Source organism: Athene cunicularia, assembly GCF_003259725.1.
Source record: "Athene cunicularia isolate RWA chromosome 2 unlocalized genomic scaffold, athCun1 chr2_part1, whole genome shotgun sequence".
NCBI classification, from domain to species: Eukaryota; Metazoa; Chordata; class Aves; order Strigiformes; family Strigidae; genus Athene; species Athene cunicularia.
The window spans coordinates 108288070-108306147 of NW_020799095.1; the positions used below are offsets into that span (position 1 = coordinate 108288070).

The 18078-nt window shown below is 42.0% G+C and overlaps 1 protein-coding gene across 15 annotated transcripts in view; it reads left to right on the plus strand.

Annotated features, from left to right (window-relative positions):
• DTNA (dystrobrevin alpha) overlaps window positions 1-18078 on the plus strand; it is a 219957-nt gene that overhangs the window by 87837 nt on the left and 114042 nt on the right. For 4 of the 15 annotated variants that reach the window (XM_026841313.1, XM_026841323.1, XM_026841317.1 and 1 more), the window contains exon 1: window positions 7297-7349. The exons of 3 other annotated variants lie outside the window; for them this stretch is intronic. In XM_026841313.1, the coding sequence (XP_026697114.1) occupies window positions 7324-7349 (26 nt within the window). In that variant the 5' untranslated portion in view covers window positions 7297-7323. Of the gene's footprint in view, window positions 1-7293; window positions 7350-9983; window positions 10005-11605; window positions 11626-18078 lie in introns of those variants that run through there. 8 more of the 15 variants (XM_026841312.1, XM_026841316.1, XM_026841322.1 and 5 more) reach the window with 6 other exon arrangements.

The window sequence follows — 18078 nt, forward strand, 5'->3', positions numbered from 1 at the left end:
CAAAACAGACCAGACATGCATATCAATTTTAGCTTTTCAACTAATGTCATGGTACTATTTTCAGTGACTTTGGTTTTATCATGGCACCATTACTGCCAGGAACTACTGCAGTTGAAAGGTTGTTGGCATATCCTTCAAAATTTTGAAAATAAAATACCCTTGTCTCCCTCTGGCTGAGTGGTTAAATCATACTACGGTGGCACTACTTGATAATTTTCTCATGAAAGACTCAAACCCAACGTTAATTAAAGCATAGAATATCTAGGGAGGCATACATAAATGCTAACAGGATTCCTACCACATATCTACAGAAACAAACATCACCATGTATAGTTTATGCTAAACTGAGGACAGAAAATCCTTAGATCTCTTACAAGGCAGAATTTTTATATTTTATGACATTTAGCCAAAAAAACCCCAAATTATAACAAAACCACACAAAATTTGATAATGACAATACGTAAATATATCCCTAATAATCACAGGGATTAAACATCCTGGGAGATTGTATAAAGCTTTGTGTTTACAGGAATCTTAATACCCATTCTTATCAGAGGGAGCTGGATCTAGGGTCAGAAAGCGAGGAGGACTGCTGTGTCCAAACGCAAACTGCCAGGGAGACTGTTGTAGCCAGAATTACCTACTGATAATGTAATCTGAGCTGTGCTGCAGGCCAGAATATTACGGAGAAGAACTGCATGATCCGTAATGATAGGTGATCAGAAATACTGTTCGGCTTCTTGCCTAAAAGCCCCAGTTTTGAGAATATCCACTGGCACTCACCATCCACCCCCGGCACTGGCACGGGCACCAACTCAGAGGGAAGGGTGCCATCTCCTGACTTCCACCCTCCTCCTTGGCTGGCCTCCATTTTCCTCCTGAGGTTTGTTTTTTCTGTACTGGCTTGACCGTCTTGAGTTTATGCTGGTTAGCTGAGGTAAAGGGGAAATCAGTGGATGGAGTAGCCTACAGCTTTTGGCAGAAGCCCTCATCACTCTTCTGACAGCAGCTGTTTGGACCACTCTGGCATAAGGGGATTCTGCAGAGGGTCTCTCCAGCCACCAGATCTCCTGGATTTAGGTCTGTACTCCTGTAACTGATTTTGTTCATTTCTAAAGAGGTTAGGGTTTGTCTGCTCAAAGGAGAGCCTTAGGAGATCTACTGATACCATCTGCTTTAAGCATCCAACTTGGATGCAATTCAGAGGACAGTGTTAGGAGCAGCAACTCCCTGTAACCTTATTGTAGAGAGGCAGGTGTCTCTATGTGGGCAATTCAGGTCATTCATGTTAGATGCTTAAAATAGAGGACATGCAAATTCAGATTGTCTGCTCTCTTTACCTAATCCATTGCTTACATCTATTTATGTCTTAGATGTGATTTATCATTGAGCCACTGAAAGAAACCTTGCACTCTTTTAAAATTGCTTGCCCAATGTAAAAAAAAAAAAAAAAATCATCTACATTTGATCATGACTGCATGCCTATTACAACATGTGTGCCCCCAGCACATGCACAGGCTTCACGCCTGTGTTGCCTGGGAGGTGGTACAGCAGGATTGCCAGGTAGCCAGTGGCAGAGAGTGAAAGAGCAGGAGGCTACCGGGCAGGACCAGCAGCAGCCACATTGCTTTCAGGTGAGTGGTGAAAGGCCAGTGTTGGGCAGATTTAGCCCAGATGGTTTTTGAGGTGATTTGATCTATTGGCTTTGGAGAAAAATGTTAAAATATAAATGAAGAAATGTGTTTCAAATAAAACAGTCTCTTCAGGAGTGTAGAAGTGACCATAGTGGTAGGGAACCTAATTGCTAATTTATTTGTGGATGTTTTTTTAAATGTGTCCTTTTGAGAACCATTAGAAAAAGGCCATTTCATCAAACTGCTCCCTGGCCCCTTGTGCTTGCATATTTATTCCCTTGCTTTGGAAATGCTCGAACTGTCACTCTGCTATACAGTTGTTGTCCAGGCTTCAAACATTTGTCCTCCCCAGTGTTACAGTGCTGCTTCATATGGTGATCACTGGCCTTGTGTTCAGTGCCATAGTAACTGTTCCCTGGAAGGGTGGGCGGCAGGATGAGGCGAGGAGCATGTCAAGCACCTGAGAGAGAGAAAATGCAAAGCCAGACTTGACAAAGTCTTGACATGGATGGCAAATATTTGACAGTGCTTTGTGGTGGTCAGTGAGTTCTCCCTCATGAAAGGAGAAGTAAAGAAACAATTCAGAATAGTGAGCAAAAATTATGAGTGGCTCACCAGTATTTAACAAGGGATTGCACAGACCAGTCCTATGTGGAAAAGGGTGCTTGTGGCAGCATAGGAAATACCGGTCAAACCTCCCAGTTCCTAGGTCATTCACAGCCAGTGCATTTACCTTGGAGACGAGGTAGGAATGACAGGGAAGAGGCTGGAAATGATGTATATCCTATTCTGCTTGCTTGCTTCCTTTCTCTTTTTCTCTTCCCTGCCTGCGTATCTGGTCTTCTGCAGTTGCTCAGCAAGCCTGTAGGAGCCCGCTGAGAAGCCATCAGGCTTCCCATGGGCAGCTGCAGAGGTGGGTGCAGTCAGGGTCGCTGGACTTTCTCTCAGCTGAGGTACGGTTCCTCGTTTGGCTCAGTGTACCTGGCTGGCACACCTGTTCTCCTGGACACCCCGTGGGCTCATCGCTGCTAGGTGAAAAGCAAGTTGTTTGTTTTGGTTGAAGTGCTTTATTTTGCTTTCAGACTTTAATCGCAACCAGAGGCCTGCACTGCGTGAGAAATCCTGCTCATCAAATAATCGAAATCATTTTTCAGGGCACTGTGGGTTCTCACAATGTAGGGCTTGTGTGGGCTTTTGGCTGCCAGCGGTGTGCACACTGGCTACTGGATACCTGGATGCTCAGGGAGGGAGGTGTAGGGGGAAAAAGAGGCTGTAAAGACTTAGGTCATCACAACCTTTTTTTTGGCTATTAGGAGATTAAGGCCACAGTTTTGTAACACAAACTGCCTGCCTGTCTGCCTGCCTCAGTGCAAGGTTTCCCCCATGCCAAAGCGTGGCTGCTTGCTCCTGTCTCTGCACATCACCTCCCTGGCAGTGCTGGAACAAAATATTTGCAGTGGTGCAAAGCAGCTCAGCCATGGAGATTTTTCTGCTTTGTTTCCACTGCTCTGGCCTGAAGCATTATTAATTTGAGGAGGGTAGCCGAGTCAGCTTGAGTCCAGATGGGCTTGTTAGTGCTGGTGCAGCCGCAGCCATGCCCGGCAAGAGGCTGGGTTCTGCGGAGCCCTCAGGCCGTCTCTGCCGTCCCATGCTGTGGCTTGCAAAGGGCTCGCAGGCTCTCCAAAGCCATGCTGGACCCATGCCTTTGGGGCTTGCAGGACCCCGATCTCTGAGGAGCACCTGGTGTTCCAGGCACTGTATGAGGACTCGCCTGGGAGCAGCATGGCAGGCCGGGAGCCAGAGCTGGCACAGCATCTTGCCAACCTCCCTGGGAGCCAGCTGGGTGCCCCTGTGCCGTGCCCACCAGCCCTGCTGAGACACAGAGGCTGGCTCAGCCGGGATGCAGCTTGGGTCGATGGGGCTTAATAGTTGTGGCTCCTTGTGAAAGCAATTAAATGAGAAAAAGAGAGTGAGCACTGTCCTCTATACAAATGAAAGCCTAAAACTGTGATCATCTGTGGCTCAGAAATCTGACAGTGAACAGATCCAACCAGAGGTGATTGCTTTTAATACCTTGCGATCTCCTGGAATCTGCAGCCCAACCTTCAGCCATTTGGGCAGCACTAGGGAGGCCTTTTCTACCCACTGACTCAAGCAGCTGCCTGGCGCCAGGGCAGGGGTGCCGCGAAGGCGGCATGAAGGAAGTCACACTGTCTGTCAGGCAAGTGGGGGCGGCAAGAGGAGATGTGATTCCCTCTGCCGGTTCCTGCTCAGCTTCAGAAGTGCCGGAGCAGTGCCAGAGCACTGCTGCTACTCCATCCCTTGTGCTCACACTGCATTTTAAAGGGAGAGTCAAGTCTGGATGGCTGCAGCAGGCTGACTTCCTCCAGAGGGACTCAGTTCTCATAGGAGCCAGGCGTTACCTCTATCTTGTATGCATTGAGTATTGTGTGAGAGGATCAGTTACCCCACAGCAGTAGGAAGAAAGCCCTCTAGAAGGCTCAGTAGCATTTCTATTGAGAAAATATTTTAATGGAGAAGTGACCATTCGTCTTAGAAGTCCAAATAAACTTGATACCTTCTGTGTAAGGCAGCCCCTGGCCAATGGGTGTTCAAAGAAAGGCAGAGTAACCTTCCTTTGAGTACATTTGACATTGGCTCAATCTCCTCTTGCATTTTCCAGGTAGGGTATTAACTGCCTTTGTTCCAGAACAGTAAGCACACAACGGTGCTTCAAGCTATGCCCAACCCTTTTCATACAAATTTAAGTGCCGCCTGGAAGCTGGTTCCCACCTTCCTTAGGAGCATGTTCCAGCTGCCTAACCATGTTAAAAAACCCTGAAGCATTACTGACAAGCACAATTTCTAAAGCTGGCTTGATTTTTCTGCAGGTCCTCTGAAGTTCACTACAAGCCCATAGGAGTGAAAGAGAACTGGGTTTGGGGGGACACAGCAGAAGAGATAAAGACTGAAAGCATGAAAATCATGAGTGACATAGGAGGCTGCTTTTAGCCTTGGGACATCAGAGCGATCATGAATTATTGAAATTATGGTTCTGTTAATCTTTGTGTTGTCAGCCCTTCTATAAACAGTGAGCAGGTGCTGTACTTCCACAAGTCCTGTCAAGTGGGAAAACTCTCTGGTCAGGAAGCTAGGAGGCTTCAGCTGGGGCTCCAGCCTGCAGCTTCAGCTGCCTGACCTGGATCTTTGTTGGTTCACACCAAGGCAATATTGCTCTTCAAGAGCTAGTGCTCCTTTCTTTTAAAACAGGTGTCATCCTTTAATAGTCCTTTAGGCTCCCTCAATAGGTTTTCTTTTTTCATTGTTTGCTTTACACACAATTAGAGTGAAGTCACTAAAAGTATACAGACAGTAACATTAATAGGCATAGGTGAAAGGTTTGCTTGCCTTTCAGCTTTTGAGGTTTTTGCAATTGTTTGTGTGTAAAGTACTTATCACATAGTTTGCAAATCACAGAATCATCTAGGTTGGAAAAGACCTTAAAGATTATCCAGTCCAACCATTAACCTCACACTGACAGTTCCCAACTACACCATATCCCTCAGCGCTATGTCAACCTGACTCTTGAACACCTCCAGGGATGGGGACTCCACCACCTCCCTGGGCAGCCCATTCCAACGCCCAACAACCCATTCTATAAAGAAATGCTTCCTAATATCCAGTCTAAACCTTCCCTGGTGCACCTTGAGGCCATTCCCTCTTGTCTTATTGCTTACTACTTGATTAAAGAGACTCATCCCCAGCTCTCTACAACCTCCTTTCAGGTGACTGTGTAACAACTGAAACTCAACCACATGTGCTTTATGGCTTATCTGTTCTCTTGATAGTATTTGGGGAAGACAAGTCACGGTGTGGTAACAATTAAGAGGATATGCATTGAGTAATTGTAGAAATTGGTTCTGAGGAGAATCCTCTTTCACTGTGTGTTTTGCCCCTGTATCCAGAATGCCAGACAAAATTTTTTTAAGTGGATAAATAAATAAATAAATAAATACATACATACATACGTACATACATACATACATACATACTTCAAGGCAAAGTAAGGTGACTCTTCCCGGAGCCTACATTGTTGTTTTCCATCTTCAGAGGTCTGTTAGAACAGCTGAAGCTCTTAACATCTAAAAAACTGGAGATCTTGAACTCCAAAGCCAGCCTTCACTAGCAGTTACAGTAAGATACAGATTCCACAAACAAGCTTTGTCAGGTCCTGTAAAAATGCTAGGAGTTAACAGGGACAGAGTTTGACTCTACTCATAAAGTAGTAAGAGAGAATGAATTAGTAGTTATGATTTTATTTTTATTTGGGCTCTTAACAGGGTGGATCGAGATCTATGATAGTAGTAGCTGTTTTTTCTGCATCTTCCATCACATTCAGACAAATAGAGAACTGAGTAGAAAAGTTGACCTTTTGATTAAATAGTTGCAGGACTGCATTCTTATTTAAGATGCTTTTGGAATGATAGTATCTTTCACACCCTGAACAGACTTTTTATCTTAGAAACAAGAAGCAGTTCTTCCAACTCAAAATGCCTAGAAGGTTTTGGGGAGGGCTGGTTGCTGGGAAAACCCCATTTGGACCACTTCAGATAAGCCTGGCACAGTTCATATGCCATGTATCAGGTTGCTGTCAGTTCAGTCCCTGCTCTTGAAGAAACTTCCTACAGGTGAAAGGCCTGGCTCCATTGCACATTAAGTCCTTTTCTGTCTTCTGAAACTACTGGAAGAAGACTATGGCCCTGCTTCACAGGAAGAATTTGTTCTTAAAGATGCAGTTGCAAGACTGGGATCTTAGGGGTAGCAATTCATGTATTCTAGTACACTTCCCAAGACAGGCTTTGAATGGTATTACTAAGATGTCTCAGCAGTACAAGAATTCATTTGAAGCTGTAAAGCATCAATGTTTAACTCAAAAGTCTCTGCTATGGTTAGTACTCATGTTTAATGCAGTAGGGCAGTGTTAATAATGATTAATTAGCATTTTCCAGGTAAATACAATTCTGTTCCACGAGCAAACAACTTCGTAAAAGTTTTTTTCCAGGCCAAGAGGCTGGAAGGGCATGGCTGGTTTGTTTCTGAAGGTGTAAATGTGGTCACCTGTACTGGCTCTACAGCTATACCATTGTCTGCCAAGCATGATGGTGCGATTGCAATTCCTATATAGGACCTAAATTTTGAAACCAGTGAATGGCATGACAATAAAAATAATGATGAACTGTTTAAGGGATCAGTGGTGTTTTTGTACTATTAACTAATTTGTTTTCTTAAAAATAAACCCCAGGTCTGCCACAGCAGAACACAGAGTTTAATCGTGTCTTTCTTTTTAGACTTTGCCACAACTTAGCACTCAAAGGTGGCATGAATCTATCAGGATTAGATTTGCTGCACAAGAAAACAACCCTGACTTTTACCGGGTGGGTGGACAGGAAAAAAAAAAACAACTTTTTGTCAGTCTTTTGTGTTGCAGCAGCTGGATTCATTGCTGCTATAGCAACACACCACATGATGAGGTGTATTAGATTGCTCTGCGCTGAGCACGAGGGGGAAAATGAGCATAGCTCCTTGCTGAAGGTAAAGGTTACGCTGGAGTTTCTGCCGGAGAGCTGGGGAAGGTCAAATGCTCTAGTTCCCGGCACATGTTGTGCTCAGCAGAAAGGAGTAGGGGCGTATGGCGGTATTAAACTGCAGAACCAGGTAAGGTACAACTGCACCCATTAACCTGAGATCTTACCCTCCTTGATGTGGCAGCACAACTTCCCAGAGAGTTTTTTCTTAGTTTTTACAAGTTTGGGGGTTTTTTAAAGTTACTTTGCAAATGTGACAATGTGAATACATTGGCAGTGGTTTAAACTGTTAGAGAGACTCTCTTATTGCAGAGAGACCAGCCTTGCGGATTAGGAGGAGATCACCCTCAAATCAATGCTAAAGCGTGTGTAGATTTTTTTCTCTTGCTTCAGCTTTACCTCAAGGTGTTGAATGTTCAAGTTTTGGTTTTGTTACTGTCTGCCCAGTGGTTCAGAACATCTCTTCTGTCAGTCATAATCCAGGGTTTTACCTGTTTAGTGATTTTTATTGTTAGTATTTTTAATGCTCTGCTATCTTCAGCATTTATTAACATTTCTTCCTCCCTCCCAATCAGCTGCATCAGGGTGCCTCAGTCTTCCTGGAAATGAATTTTCATGTCATTTCCTCCTTCAGATTTTATGCTGCCTCCTTATGTCTGGAAGTTTTGTTAGCATAGTTAACAAAACTTCAGTGCACCTGCAAAGATGTGAAAGTGGAACAGTGCCACAGGATATTGTAGCTTTTACCCTGTTAACCATTTATCCACATACAGGTAAATAGAAATAATTAATGTCAGCATTGAATTTATATGGTTATTTAGACCCTGATCAAACTGAAAAAAAAATAAATGTTTACTCTCCTATGTTCCTCTATGCACCTTTTTTTTTTGCTTTTACACATCCCTACGTTAAATGTGACAGGCTTTCAGGCAGTATCCATTAGGTGGAGGAAGACAACTGTACTTTAGAAAGGGAAAAACTAGGGGACTAGAACCATAGTGGAGAGGGTAGAGAGCATGCCTGAAATTCAAGTTAGATAGTTCAGTACTTTTCCTGCTTCCTGTGAGGCATTTCTAACATTTTGAATACTTTCTATTATCTGCAACTTAGAACATATTTCTTCTTTACCACTGGGTTCTTATTTCACCAAATAGTTGCTTTTCTCTCCTGACAGTATAAGAGGTGGTTAAGAGCCTCAGACTTTAATTCTGTAGATGATTCTGCTTACACAGATAGTAAGAATCAGCGGCAGAAATTCAAGCACTTTTCATGATGATTTAGGAACAGTGGTGAGGCTAAAGACTCAATTCACTCCCTGGTTCTGTCAGAAAGTGCAAGACACACGGTATGGATGCATGTGTGAAGCCAATCCATGGGAAACACTTTGGTGTGTTTCACCGCAGACTGATATAAAAAAGGAAAAAGTGGCCTGGCCCACCACTTTTACGTAGGGCATAGCAAGGGGGTGCAAATGTGCAGTCTTTCTCCACTGTTCTAAGTAAAATATTTCAAGCAACCTTTCTGCTTCGCCGGATATATTTCTATCCCTAGTGATCCAGTGTTTACAAGCCCTCATTGCCACTGTAGGCAAATTGGAAACAGTCCTGTGGAAACAGAGGACTGGTGTGAAGGTCAGCCTTCCCCTCACTCACCCCTTTTAGTGGCAAGAAGCGACAGCCTGAGTTATGGTATATCTAAACCAAGTCTGAGTAGTAGGCAGCTGAGCCATGAGCAAAGAGCAAGTGGGCTTTAGGCGACACTGTAGGGACTGTGTGGTCAGAGCTCAGATTTAAATGAGACTTCTCCAGCTGTTGAGGCAACTTTATCACGGGTGAAGAAAGAAGCAGCCATCCTGCCCATCAGCTCCCTGGAGAAAAATTGTGAAATAAAGAAGTATATAAACAAACAGCCCATTAATGATCCCAGAATGAGACAGGTTTACAAGGAGTTGAGTTGGGATTCTTGAAAATAAGGATTTGGAGAGGGTGGAAATCTCTGAAGGGGCAGATTAGCTGTACGAGGAAAATCTCAAGCAAAGTAGGACCATGATTTAGCTCTGATTCCACCAGTTCATGCAGAGCAAGGAAAATCCAGATCAAATTGTCTAAGAAAAGAGCTTAATCTATCTAGATTTAGAGACCTTGTTCAGTTGAGTGAATGAGGAATCTAATTCAGACGCCCAAGAGCTCTTTAACACAACACATCCATTGTGACCTAAAGCATAAGGCACCAGGGATGCAAGTGATTCATAGCATAGTATCATTAACACAGTATCTTACTGACAGTTAGAGAGATACACTAGGGGTGAGTTTGTCCAGGGAATTCAAAAATTAAGGAATCTAGATAAAAGAAGACAAAGCACCCTCTAATAAGTACTTCCCTCTCCTTGAGTTTAATATGTCTTTGGAATCACAGCTGTGATAGTTTATCACAGAGAAGGGAAAAAAGAAAATGAAAATCTTATTTAGGGGCTTGATTATTGAGCAACATCAAAACAAAATAGAAAAGAGTGTCTAGCTAGTCATCTGTGCTAGAATAGCAAAAAGGTGAGAGATTATGGAAATAAGGGTATGGAAAACCATATTCTCTGTGAAGCCTGGTGAACAGAAGGAACATGAGCACTGTCAGCAAAAGCTCGTTTCCTTCACCAAAGGGTGTTCCTTTGCATGTTTTTTCTCGGATCATATTAGACTCTACAAATGTTCTTAAAGATGACAATCCTGGTCATGATTTAGTAAAGAATACTGTGTTTTCAAGTATCACATTTTGACTGGTTTTAAGATCTGTGAGTACATATTAACCTTACCCCTTGGACTTTTGTTCCTCTTACTTTCTACTGTCTCATTATAAAGCCTTCAAAACCAGGGACAGTGTCTTAGGTGTCTATAGATTGCACAATGTATTAATACCCAGTGCTAACTGAAACCTCTGAAGGGTGCAGTAAAACAAATAACAGTTCTTTACAACATATGAGCCCCTCTTGTGCATGAACCAGCTGAGAAAGTCATGAGAGACTGCTAAAATGTGCTCCTGTACCATCAGAATAATTTCACTGCACGATTCTGCTATTCAGATTTTACTCAGCATTAAAACTATAATTCATTAATATTTTCAACAAATTTATAAGAGATCTCATCTGCCCATTCCTACAGATTAAAATCACACAATTTATTAATATAATAGTATTTTTACTAGTTTTGGATTCATGGAAAACAGCAGAAAACCCAAACTGACTCCACTAGAAAGAAAAAAAAATATTCCATTGGACTGACATGACTGTGTCAGCCTCTGAGAAGAAAGAAGTCTGGGATCTTGATTACTAGGAATCAAAACAGACACAAAATTTTAAGGCTACGTAATATGATGTGTATATGCCTTGTATGCAAATAGTAACGTAGGCAAAATTCCAATACAGAACGACTTGCAGTGACTAACTGATATAGGAATATGTGCACCAGTCGAAGCAGGCCAGTCTCTCACTCAACCATCAGATGGCTGAGATATTTTTCTAGGGATAAACATGTACAAGGATGATTACAGTAGCAGATGCTAACTCTAGGAGCTTTGGCTCCACATCCAAATGTTCATTTGGCTCAAATCAAAATGGGCAAAAGCATTTCCAAAGGGAGAGCTAACATCTCCAGGGCAACATCTCAGATCAAGAGTGGGTGTACTGACAGCCGTCCAAAGTATCTTCTTCACATGCAGGAACTGTGCTCTCAGGGCCAGTTATTTCCAAAAGGTTCAGCCACTTAAAGCATTCAACATGGAGAATTAAAGAAATCTGTTCTCGTTGGAAGGAAGTCTGCTATGAAGTCATCCCAGGAGAAGTTGATTCAGTTCTTCATAGAGCACAAGAACTTGTGGCATCAGGGTGTGTATCTTGGATGTCTGTAGGGCTAGCTCCAGTATCCATTTCAGCTTTAAGGGTGTGCTGAAACCGATCAAACACACACAACAACTTGTGGAAAATGAGGCTCTGGCTCCCAGACTGCCGTGGCCACTGAGCAAGGAAAGGAGGCTTGTATATGAATGCCTCAGGGAGAGATGTAAAGCTGCCACCTGGACGCATTTGCCTGTCCTCAAACTTCCTGTAATTCTTCCTCTGTGGAACTTGCCTTCAATATTGCCAGGTCCCAAGTGCTCACAGATCACGAGTCTATGCTACAGAACAGTCATGAGATGTGAGAGCTACCCTACTTTTGGCTCGTTGTGTGTTCTTTTCTGCAGCCATGAACCATGGAGAACTTCTGAGTTCACTGCAGAGAAAAAGAGTCTGTTCAGCCTCCTGTTTCCAGTAGTACAGTCTCTCAAGGAAAAAAAGCCAAATACTGTGACACCCTGAGAAGAGAGCCTCTTTTCCTGGTGCAGCAGTAGAGGTACAGCCAAAGGAAAAGCTCTCTGAGGTGGGCAAGGTGGACATATAGTGCAGAGACTCTAAAGCTTAGAAACTTATTTGGGAATATGTGCAGATGATTACTTGCAGTGAGGAATTAACTTCCTGTGGAAGAAGAAAACAGCTTCTTTAACCAACAGCTCAGGGCATCTAGTGGCTCTTGGAGATGTTAGGTCTTTGAGTCAAAATGGAGCATAGCTTCTTACAGATTCGTCCCCCAGTAAACTTGCGCTGAGATAGTCTCTGGCCCTGAACATCAAAGACTAAAGCTCCTATCCAGATCCTGTGATAAGTAAAAGCTCCCATCTGATTCTACTACCTCTTCCATCAGCTTCAGGCTAATTAATTAATTATGAAAAGACTCATTCTCCTTCTCTGCCTGTCCCATGTAACCTAATCTTCATATACATGCTTTTGTGTGTGTATATACACACACACACAGACACACTTAAAAGTGAGTCATGGATGTTATTAGGCACAAACTACTGAGTTTGGGTCAAATTACTTTGGTTTTCATGATTTCCACTGAAAAAAAAAGATTAAAGGCCACAAGTTCCTTTATTAGAGTGACCTAAGAAGTGCTATCACATTGGGTCAAGGAGAGTAAAACAGGCACAAACTGCAAGCCTCCCCTTCCTTTTACTGAGCAGGTGACCTGTTAATTGTGCCAAACTGTGTGCTGATCCTCTGCAATGCTGAGGTAACTCTGGCTGCCTCTGAGGCTGACCATCCCACGCTCACTGTGAGCTGCAACAGAACAACTGAAAGCAACTGTATTTGCAGGGCTGAGGGGCACAGTGCCACCTACCTACTAACTGTAATTAAGAATGTTATTTCTTACACATTTATGTCACGAGGTGAAGACTAAAAGCCTATTAACTGTCTTCAGTTGTGGATATTTTTGTGTGGAGTGCTGCTTAGAATGAGAAGTGGAAGATTAAACTTTCAAGCACCCTTTGACAACAGCAGCAAAGCTGAGGGTGCACTAAGGAATGCTAATACTGAAAAACTAGGAACATCTTGATTGTTAATTCTGCTGAAGTTAGCGGAGCAAAGCAGAAAAAAAGGTGGGTTTTTTTTCCTTTTCATAACCCCTAGGCTTCATAAATGCATCACACTGCCTTATTGTCAATTTACTCAGGAAATCACTGCTGACATCTCACCTAAGAATTTATTACCATTCCAGTCAGGCTATCTTTCACTTATATTGAACATTTCTTGGATTTTTACCAGCTTTAAATTATATTGAAAGTAGGCAGATGAACATTTAAATTAAAAGGTTAATTGAAACTGAAATATTGCACTGGCGCAGTTAATTTGTTTCAGTTAAAATGTTTATTAGCTTAGCTGAATATTTACAGAACCAAAGCAAAAAAAAAGTGTGTGTATTTCCACACACACAAAAGTGAATGTACTTGTATTCAGAAGGCAAATAACCACTAATAACCCTTAACACCAATAGTCTCTAAAAGGATATTTCCAAATAAGGAATATTTTTCTGTAGCCAAAGGCAAAATTTCTTACGGTTTCCTATCAGTTACCACTTTCTTTTATGATTCTTTAGGATCTATGAGCACACTGAAGTCTTCAAAGGTGTCAGGAGAAAGAGCTTACGTTGTTCAAATGCTTGAGCCAGCAAACACTGCTAAGGTCTTATGCCTGAGAGAAGATGACCAAATATATGGTTCTCTTGTCATCTTTGTGGACTTTTTGAGACTGACCAGCAAGATCCTCATGAGGAAGGGTGGCTAGAAAAATCTGTCTGCCTTTTTTTTTTCCCTGATTGGAGAGGGGTCAGGCTCTGCTGGTGGCAGGAAAGGGAAACAGTGATTCATTCTGCCTTTCCTGGAAGAAACCAGATATTGGTTAGTTGGCTTTTCTAGGGTGCTTAATTTAACAGCACAGTCAAATTAAGATTTTTTTTTTTCCTTTGAAAGAACTGTATTCCTAGTCTAGGGGACAAATTCAATGGCAATAGTAACACCAAAATTAATCAGATTACATCTGTATGAACACAAATGATTTTTTAAACAGAGCAAGTGCTTGCAGTATGTTCCAAAATAAGGAGTAACACATGTTATTTGGAATATGTTTAAACATGAAAAATGTGCTTTAATTGGATTATTTTAAAGAAGTTTATGTTTGAAAATATGTAAGCTTAATAAAAATTATACTGCATAATTTCCTATTCAAATAAATTTTATGGCCCTTAATAGCAACACAAATGGATTCTTTTTTTTTCAATATCCAATAGATGGACTATTTTAAATTCTGCTTTATCCCCTGTATTAGTTTTCTGACAGGATTTTCATCATCAGACTTAAGGGAATACACTTAAGCACTGAGGTCTTGAAAGTATGATAATTTTTAATCTTTAGCAAGTGACCAGTTAGAACTCTCTGGCTTTATGGCATTCAAACCTCTCCAGATTTTACTAGTTATTTTGCCCATTATAGCATCTGCCTCAGTTTTACAGATGGATATGTTAGGATGTATCATACGAAAAGCGCCAGTTTGTGACAAATGGGAAGGGCACTTTTATGTCCCAGTATGATTTTGTGAGTTTATGCATCTTAGCAGCACTGCAAGAGAGGAGACAGTAGTAATCTTGGTCAATGAGGTGGATACAAAGGTCAGGATGTCTCCAGTTTCGCTGGGAGTGTGGCCATAGATCTCTGCAAAGAGTGTGATCCCACCCTATAACTCTTGTCAGTTCTGAGCAACTTAAATGTGCTACCTCATGTGGTTTGCAAAACAAAGCCTAGTCCTTTGGCCTCTGGTCAAGAGAGTTACTGTCTGATTTTGATCATCTTTTGTCAGCCATTCATTGTTTTCCTCATGCAGTGCACACACAGCTCCCACATCAGCGATCAGCCAGCAGATGGGAGGTGCCTGATTGCTTCTCTGGTGCACTGCTTCAAACTGATGAGTTGCTCATAAGTAGGCTGACCAAAAATACCTGTTCTTGGGGTTTTACTCCATGAACCTAGTGTGTTTGTTCCGTGTTAGAAATGTAACTGTTGACCTCTGAAAACTCTGTGTGCAAAGGTACAATTCAGTACCTTCAGCAGGCTTTGAAAATACTTCCAACACTTTGGTGTGAAGGATGCTGATTAGTACCCCTTAGCTTCCAGCTGTCCGTTCATTGTATTTACCTTCTCCTCTGGTATTCTTACTGCCATCCCTGCATTGCCAGTCCCTTCTCTCACATTTGTCCTGATCCTACTCCATCCTCACTACGTATATGCACTTTTTAACTCTGTTGTGCTATTCCTCGGAGCAGACTCACATTTTCTAATGGCCAGATGCTCTTTCTTCAAATCTGTTCTTTAACAAGGAATCTCTTTCTAACTCTCATCAGCAATAATCCTTGCTCCTTTTAATTGCTTTAATTTGTTTCCGTATGTCTTATCTTCTGTTTGTCCTGTCTTTGGTGGCCAGTTTTTCCTGTGTTCATGAAGCACTAGTTACCTGCACAATTCTTGGGGAGTGTTGATTGTTATCAGCATTGTGGCTGCAATTATGTTTATGCGTCGTATAGGGCCAACTGTTGATGTTATTCAGAGATACTAATTGGACTTCACCCACAATCTTTCATATTGTTGCTTTGTGCCTGATAAAACATCCTATTTGGTGTCCTGTGTATCTGATTGAAATAAGGCATTGCCAGAGCCCAGGACTTGCTTGGTATACGTAAGGGGAAAAGTATGGAAACTGAGGAGCTTTCCCTCTGATAGACCTTTTCCATAATTAAACCCGCGTAACTTCTGAGGACAAGCTATTTTCGAGAGTGGCTGGGAGCAAAGTGTGCACAATGATCCACCTGCCTCTAGTTTACATGGTTGCCTTGTGTGTGCTGCTGGGCTGCGTAGGGGTAACAACTTCTCCAGGTGGCCCTCTGGGGTACCAAGTGAGTTTTGGGGCTGTTGGCATCGTTAGCCTTCCATCCTGATCTGGAAGGTGACCTTTGGAGGTGCTGGGGGCTGTGGCACCAGGTCTGGACTCTTGTCCATAGGGCAGCCTCAGGAAGGCTGTGGAAGGGTGGTAGAGGCATACCGTAAAAATGTGTAATACTTATTTCTGAAGTACCCTAATGTGCTCATGTACTAGAAGCTTGGAAATCCCTTCCCTAACTGCTGATATAATGTGAAATAGGGAAACAAGTGCGGTTTCTGAGCCTTGAACACTGAACAATGATCTTTGGAAAGAAAAATCTGTGGGTGAATAAGAGAAGGTGATGGTGGGAGATCATGAGCACAGACTAGCTGCTTGTGAAAGAAGAAACTTCTTACAGCTGCACTATGTGTAAGGGTATGAAACCAGCTCCTGCCATGCTTTCATGTTGTTGCTGCACCTCACTTCTGAGTCTCCTTTCAGAGTGATTTTATTACAGTGATATATTAAATGCAGGAAAATGGAATAATCCTGAGCCATGATTAGAAGCTGAAGAAGGAGGATGTTTTAAGCTAGCCATTAGTAGGGTTTTTTCTCCCAGCTGACACTGTGAAAATCTCTAAATCACATAAATAACTTAAAAGCAGAATGAAATAATTATTAATTTTGGGTCAGGTTTTGATTTTTAAGAGCCTAAGTGTAATTATTTGGACATAAGGGATCTCCTAATGGTTTTAAAGCAAACAGAGCTGGCTGCAGTGGGAAACATGCCTTCAAAAACCTGTGAGCACACTGGGCTGGGCAAAGCAGTGAGGCAGAGTCCCATGAGCCAGAGCATCACCAGTTTAGACTTATGCTGGATCTGGGTGGTTGCAGGATTGGGTAAGTGTAACAGCCTTCCAGCTGTCAGGGGAAAGAAAAAGATTATTCGCCTCCATTTTCTTTAAATGCCTGGGTTTATGATGAATATACACTAAACCACCACGTTTTATAGCAGAAATGAGAGTTCTAAGTCAAAATCTTGAGGAGGAGGATCTTCGTTTAAGGAGAAATTGTGACTCAACACACTTGGACTGCATATGGCCAACAGTGAAGCATGTTGTTTGTGGGACTTTTTTCCAGCCTGCTCTCTGCTCCTTCTCAGTTAAACAGGGGGCACATCTCAAAACTGCATGGAGAGAGAGAAATTACTTTAAACTACTGAAATTGTAGGAGTCTTTTTGTAAGGCAGAGAATGTATCAGGCAGGTGCAGAAATAGATCTTGCAGTTCAGAAATAGGTTTTGAACAGCAGAACATCCCAGGCCCTTAAGTTCTGGGTGAAGTTCAAAGAAATCCTAACAGAAAGCCAATTCAGAATTTAGCCAGACCATTCTGTTCCCATTTGTCTCTATAAAAGCCTAGGAAATAAGTTTAATCAGCAGTCCACCAGCAATTAGTATTAGCTCAGAAAATTTTCCTCAGTTTGGGGTGGGACTTGGCAATGTAAAGAACAGCTATGGATCTGAAAATAGTGAGACAAGGAGAAGAAAGTGCTTTTGCTCCCTTTTACTAAGCTCACATCTCTATATTTTGAATTCTGACCAAAGCCCAGGATAATGCAAAGTTGTAAATAGAATAAGGACAACATTGCAATGATCTCAACAGTTTGAAAAAAAAAACAAACCTACATTTTCTATTTACCTGAAATGTCCTGCCCCTCTTGTCCATAAAGCCAAAGTTTTATGTGTAACTTTCAATTTCTGATAGAAATAAAATATTCTACACAGTGTATTTTAAATTGAGTGCTACCACATGAGAGAATATGTCTTCATAATGATATTTCTGATCTGGAGTTAACTGTCAACCCAGGACATTAATATTGTGGAATTGTAACTGTTGGAAGGGGATAGTAAAAATCTGAAGTCTCATTCCAGTTTCTAAAACTTTTAGGGAAATAATCTTTTTTTCTAAATCTTTTAGGGAAATAATACCCGAGCTGTAAATGCATTCTACCTGACAGAATGCTAATCCATCTTTCCTTCCACTACGGCTGGTCAGATGTGAACAGAAAGGTCCTGCTGGTGTGCTGGAGGCAGAACAGACCGTGACTCTGCCATCTTCAGCATATTCCATCTGGCTTTTGCAGCTCCTTGCAAAGGGCAGGACCGCGTGAGCTACTGCTAATTAAAGTCCTGTCCCTTTAAATTCCTGCTGTAGCAGATGAAAAATTGCTGTGTGAAAACAATTGCAGGCAAGGAAGAAGAGTTTATGTGGTTGTACCTACATTTGAAAATAACACTTCCCCCTCCCCCCAATTTATTGCATAAAAATAGTATTTTAAACCTTTCTCTTCTGGGAGTATCCCATGCAATCTCAGTAGCTTTTCATCCTCTCTTTTCTGTATTCACTGTTTGGAAGTTACACTTTTTCTGTCAAAATTCTGGACAGATTACTTTCATTGGAAACAGTGACTGAAATTATTACATCAAGGTCATTAGGTTAATTTCCTATCTTTGTAAAACAGCATATAATTTTAAATCCAAAATTATCTAAAGTGGATAAAGATGTGGAAAAAATTAGCTGATATA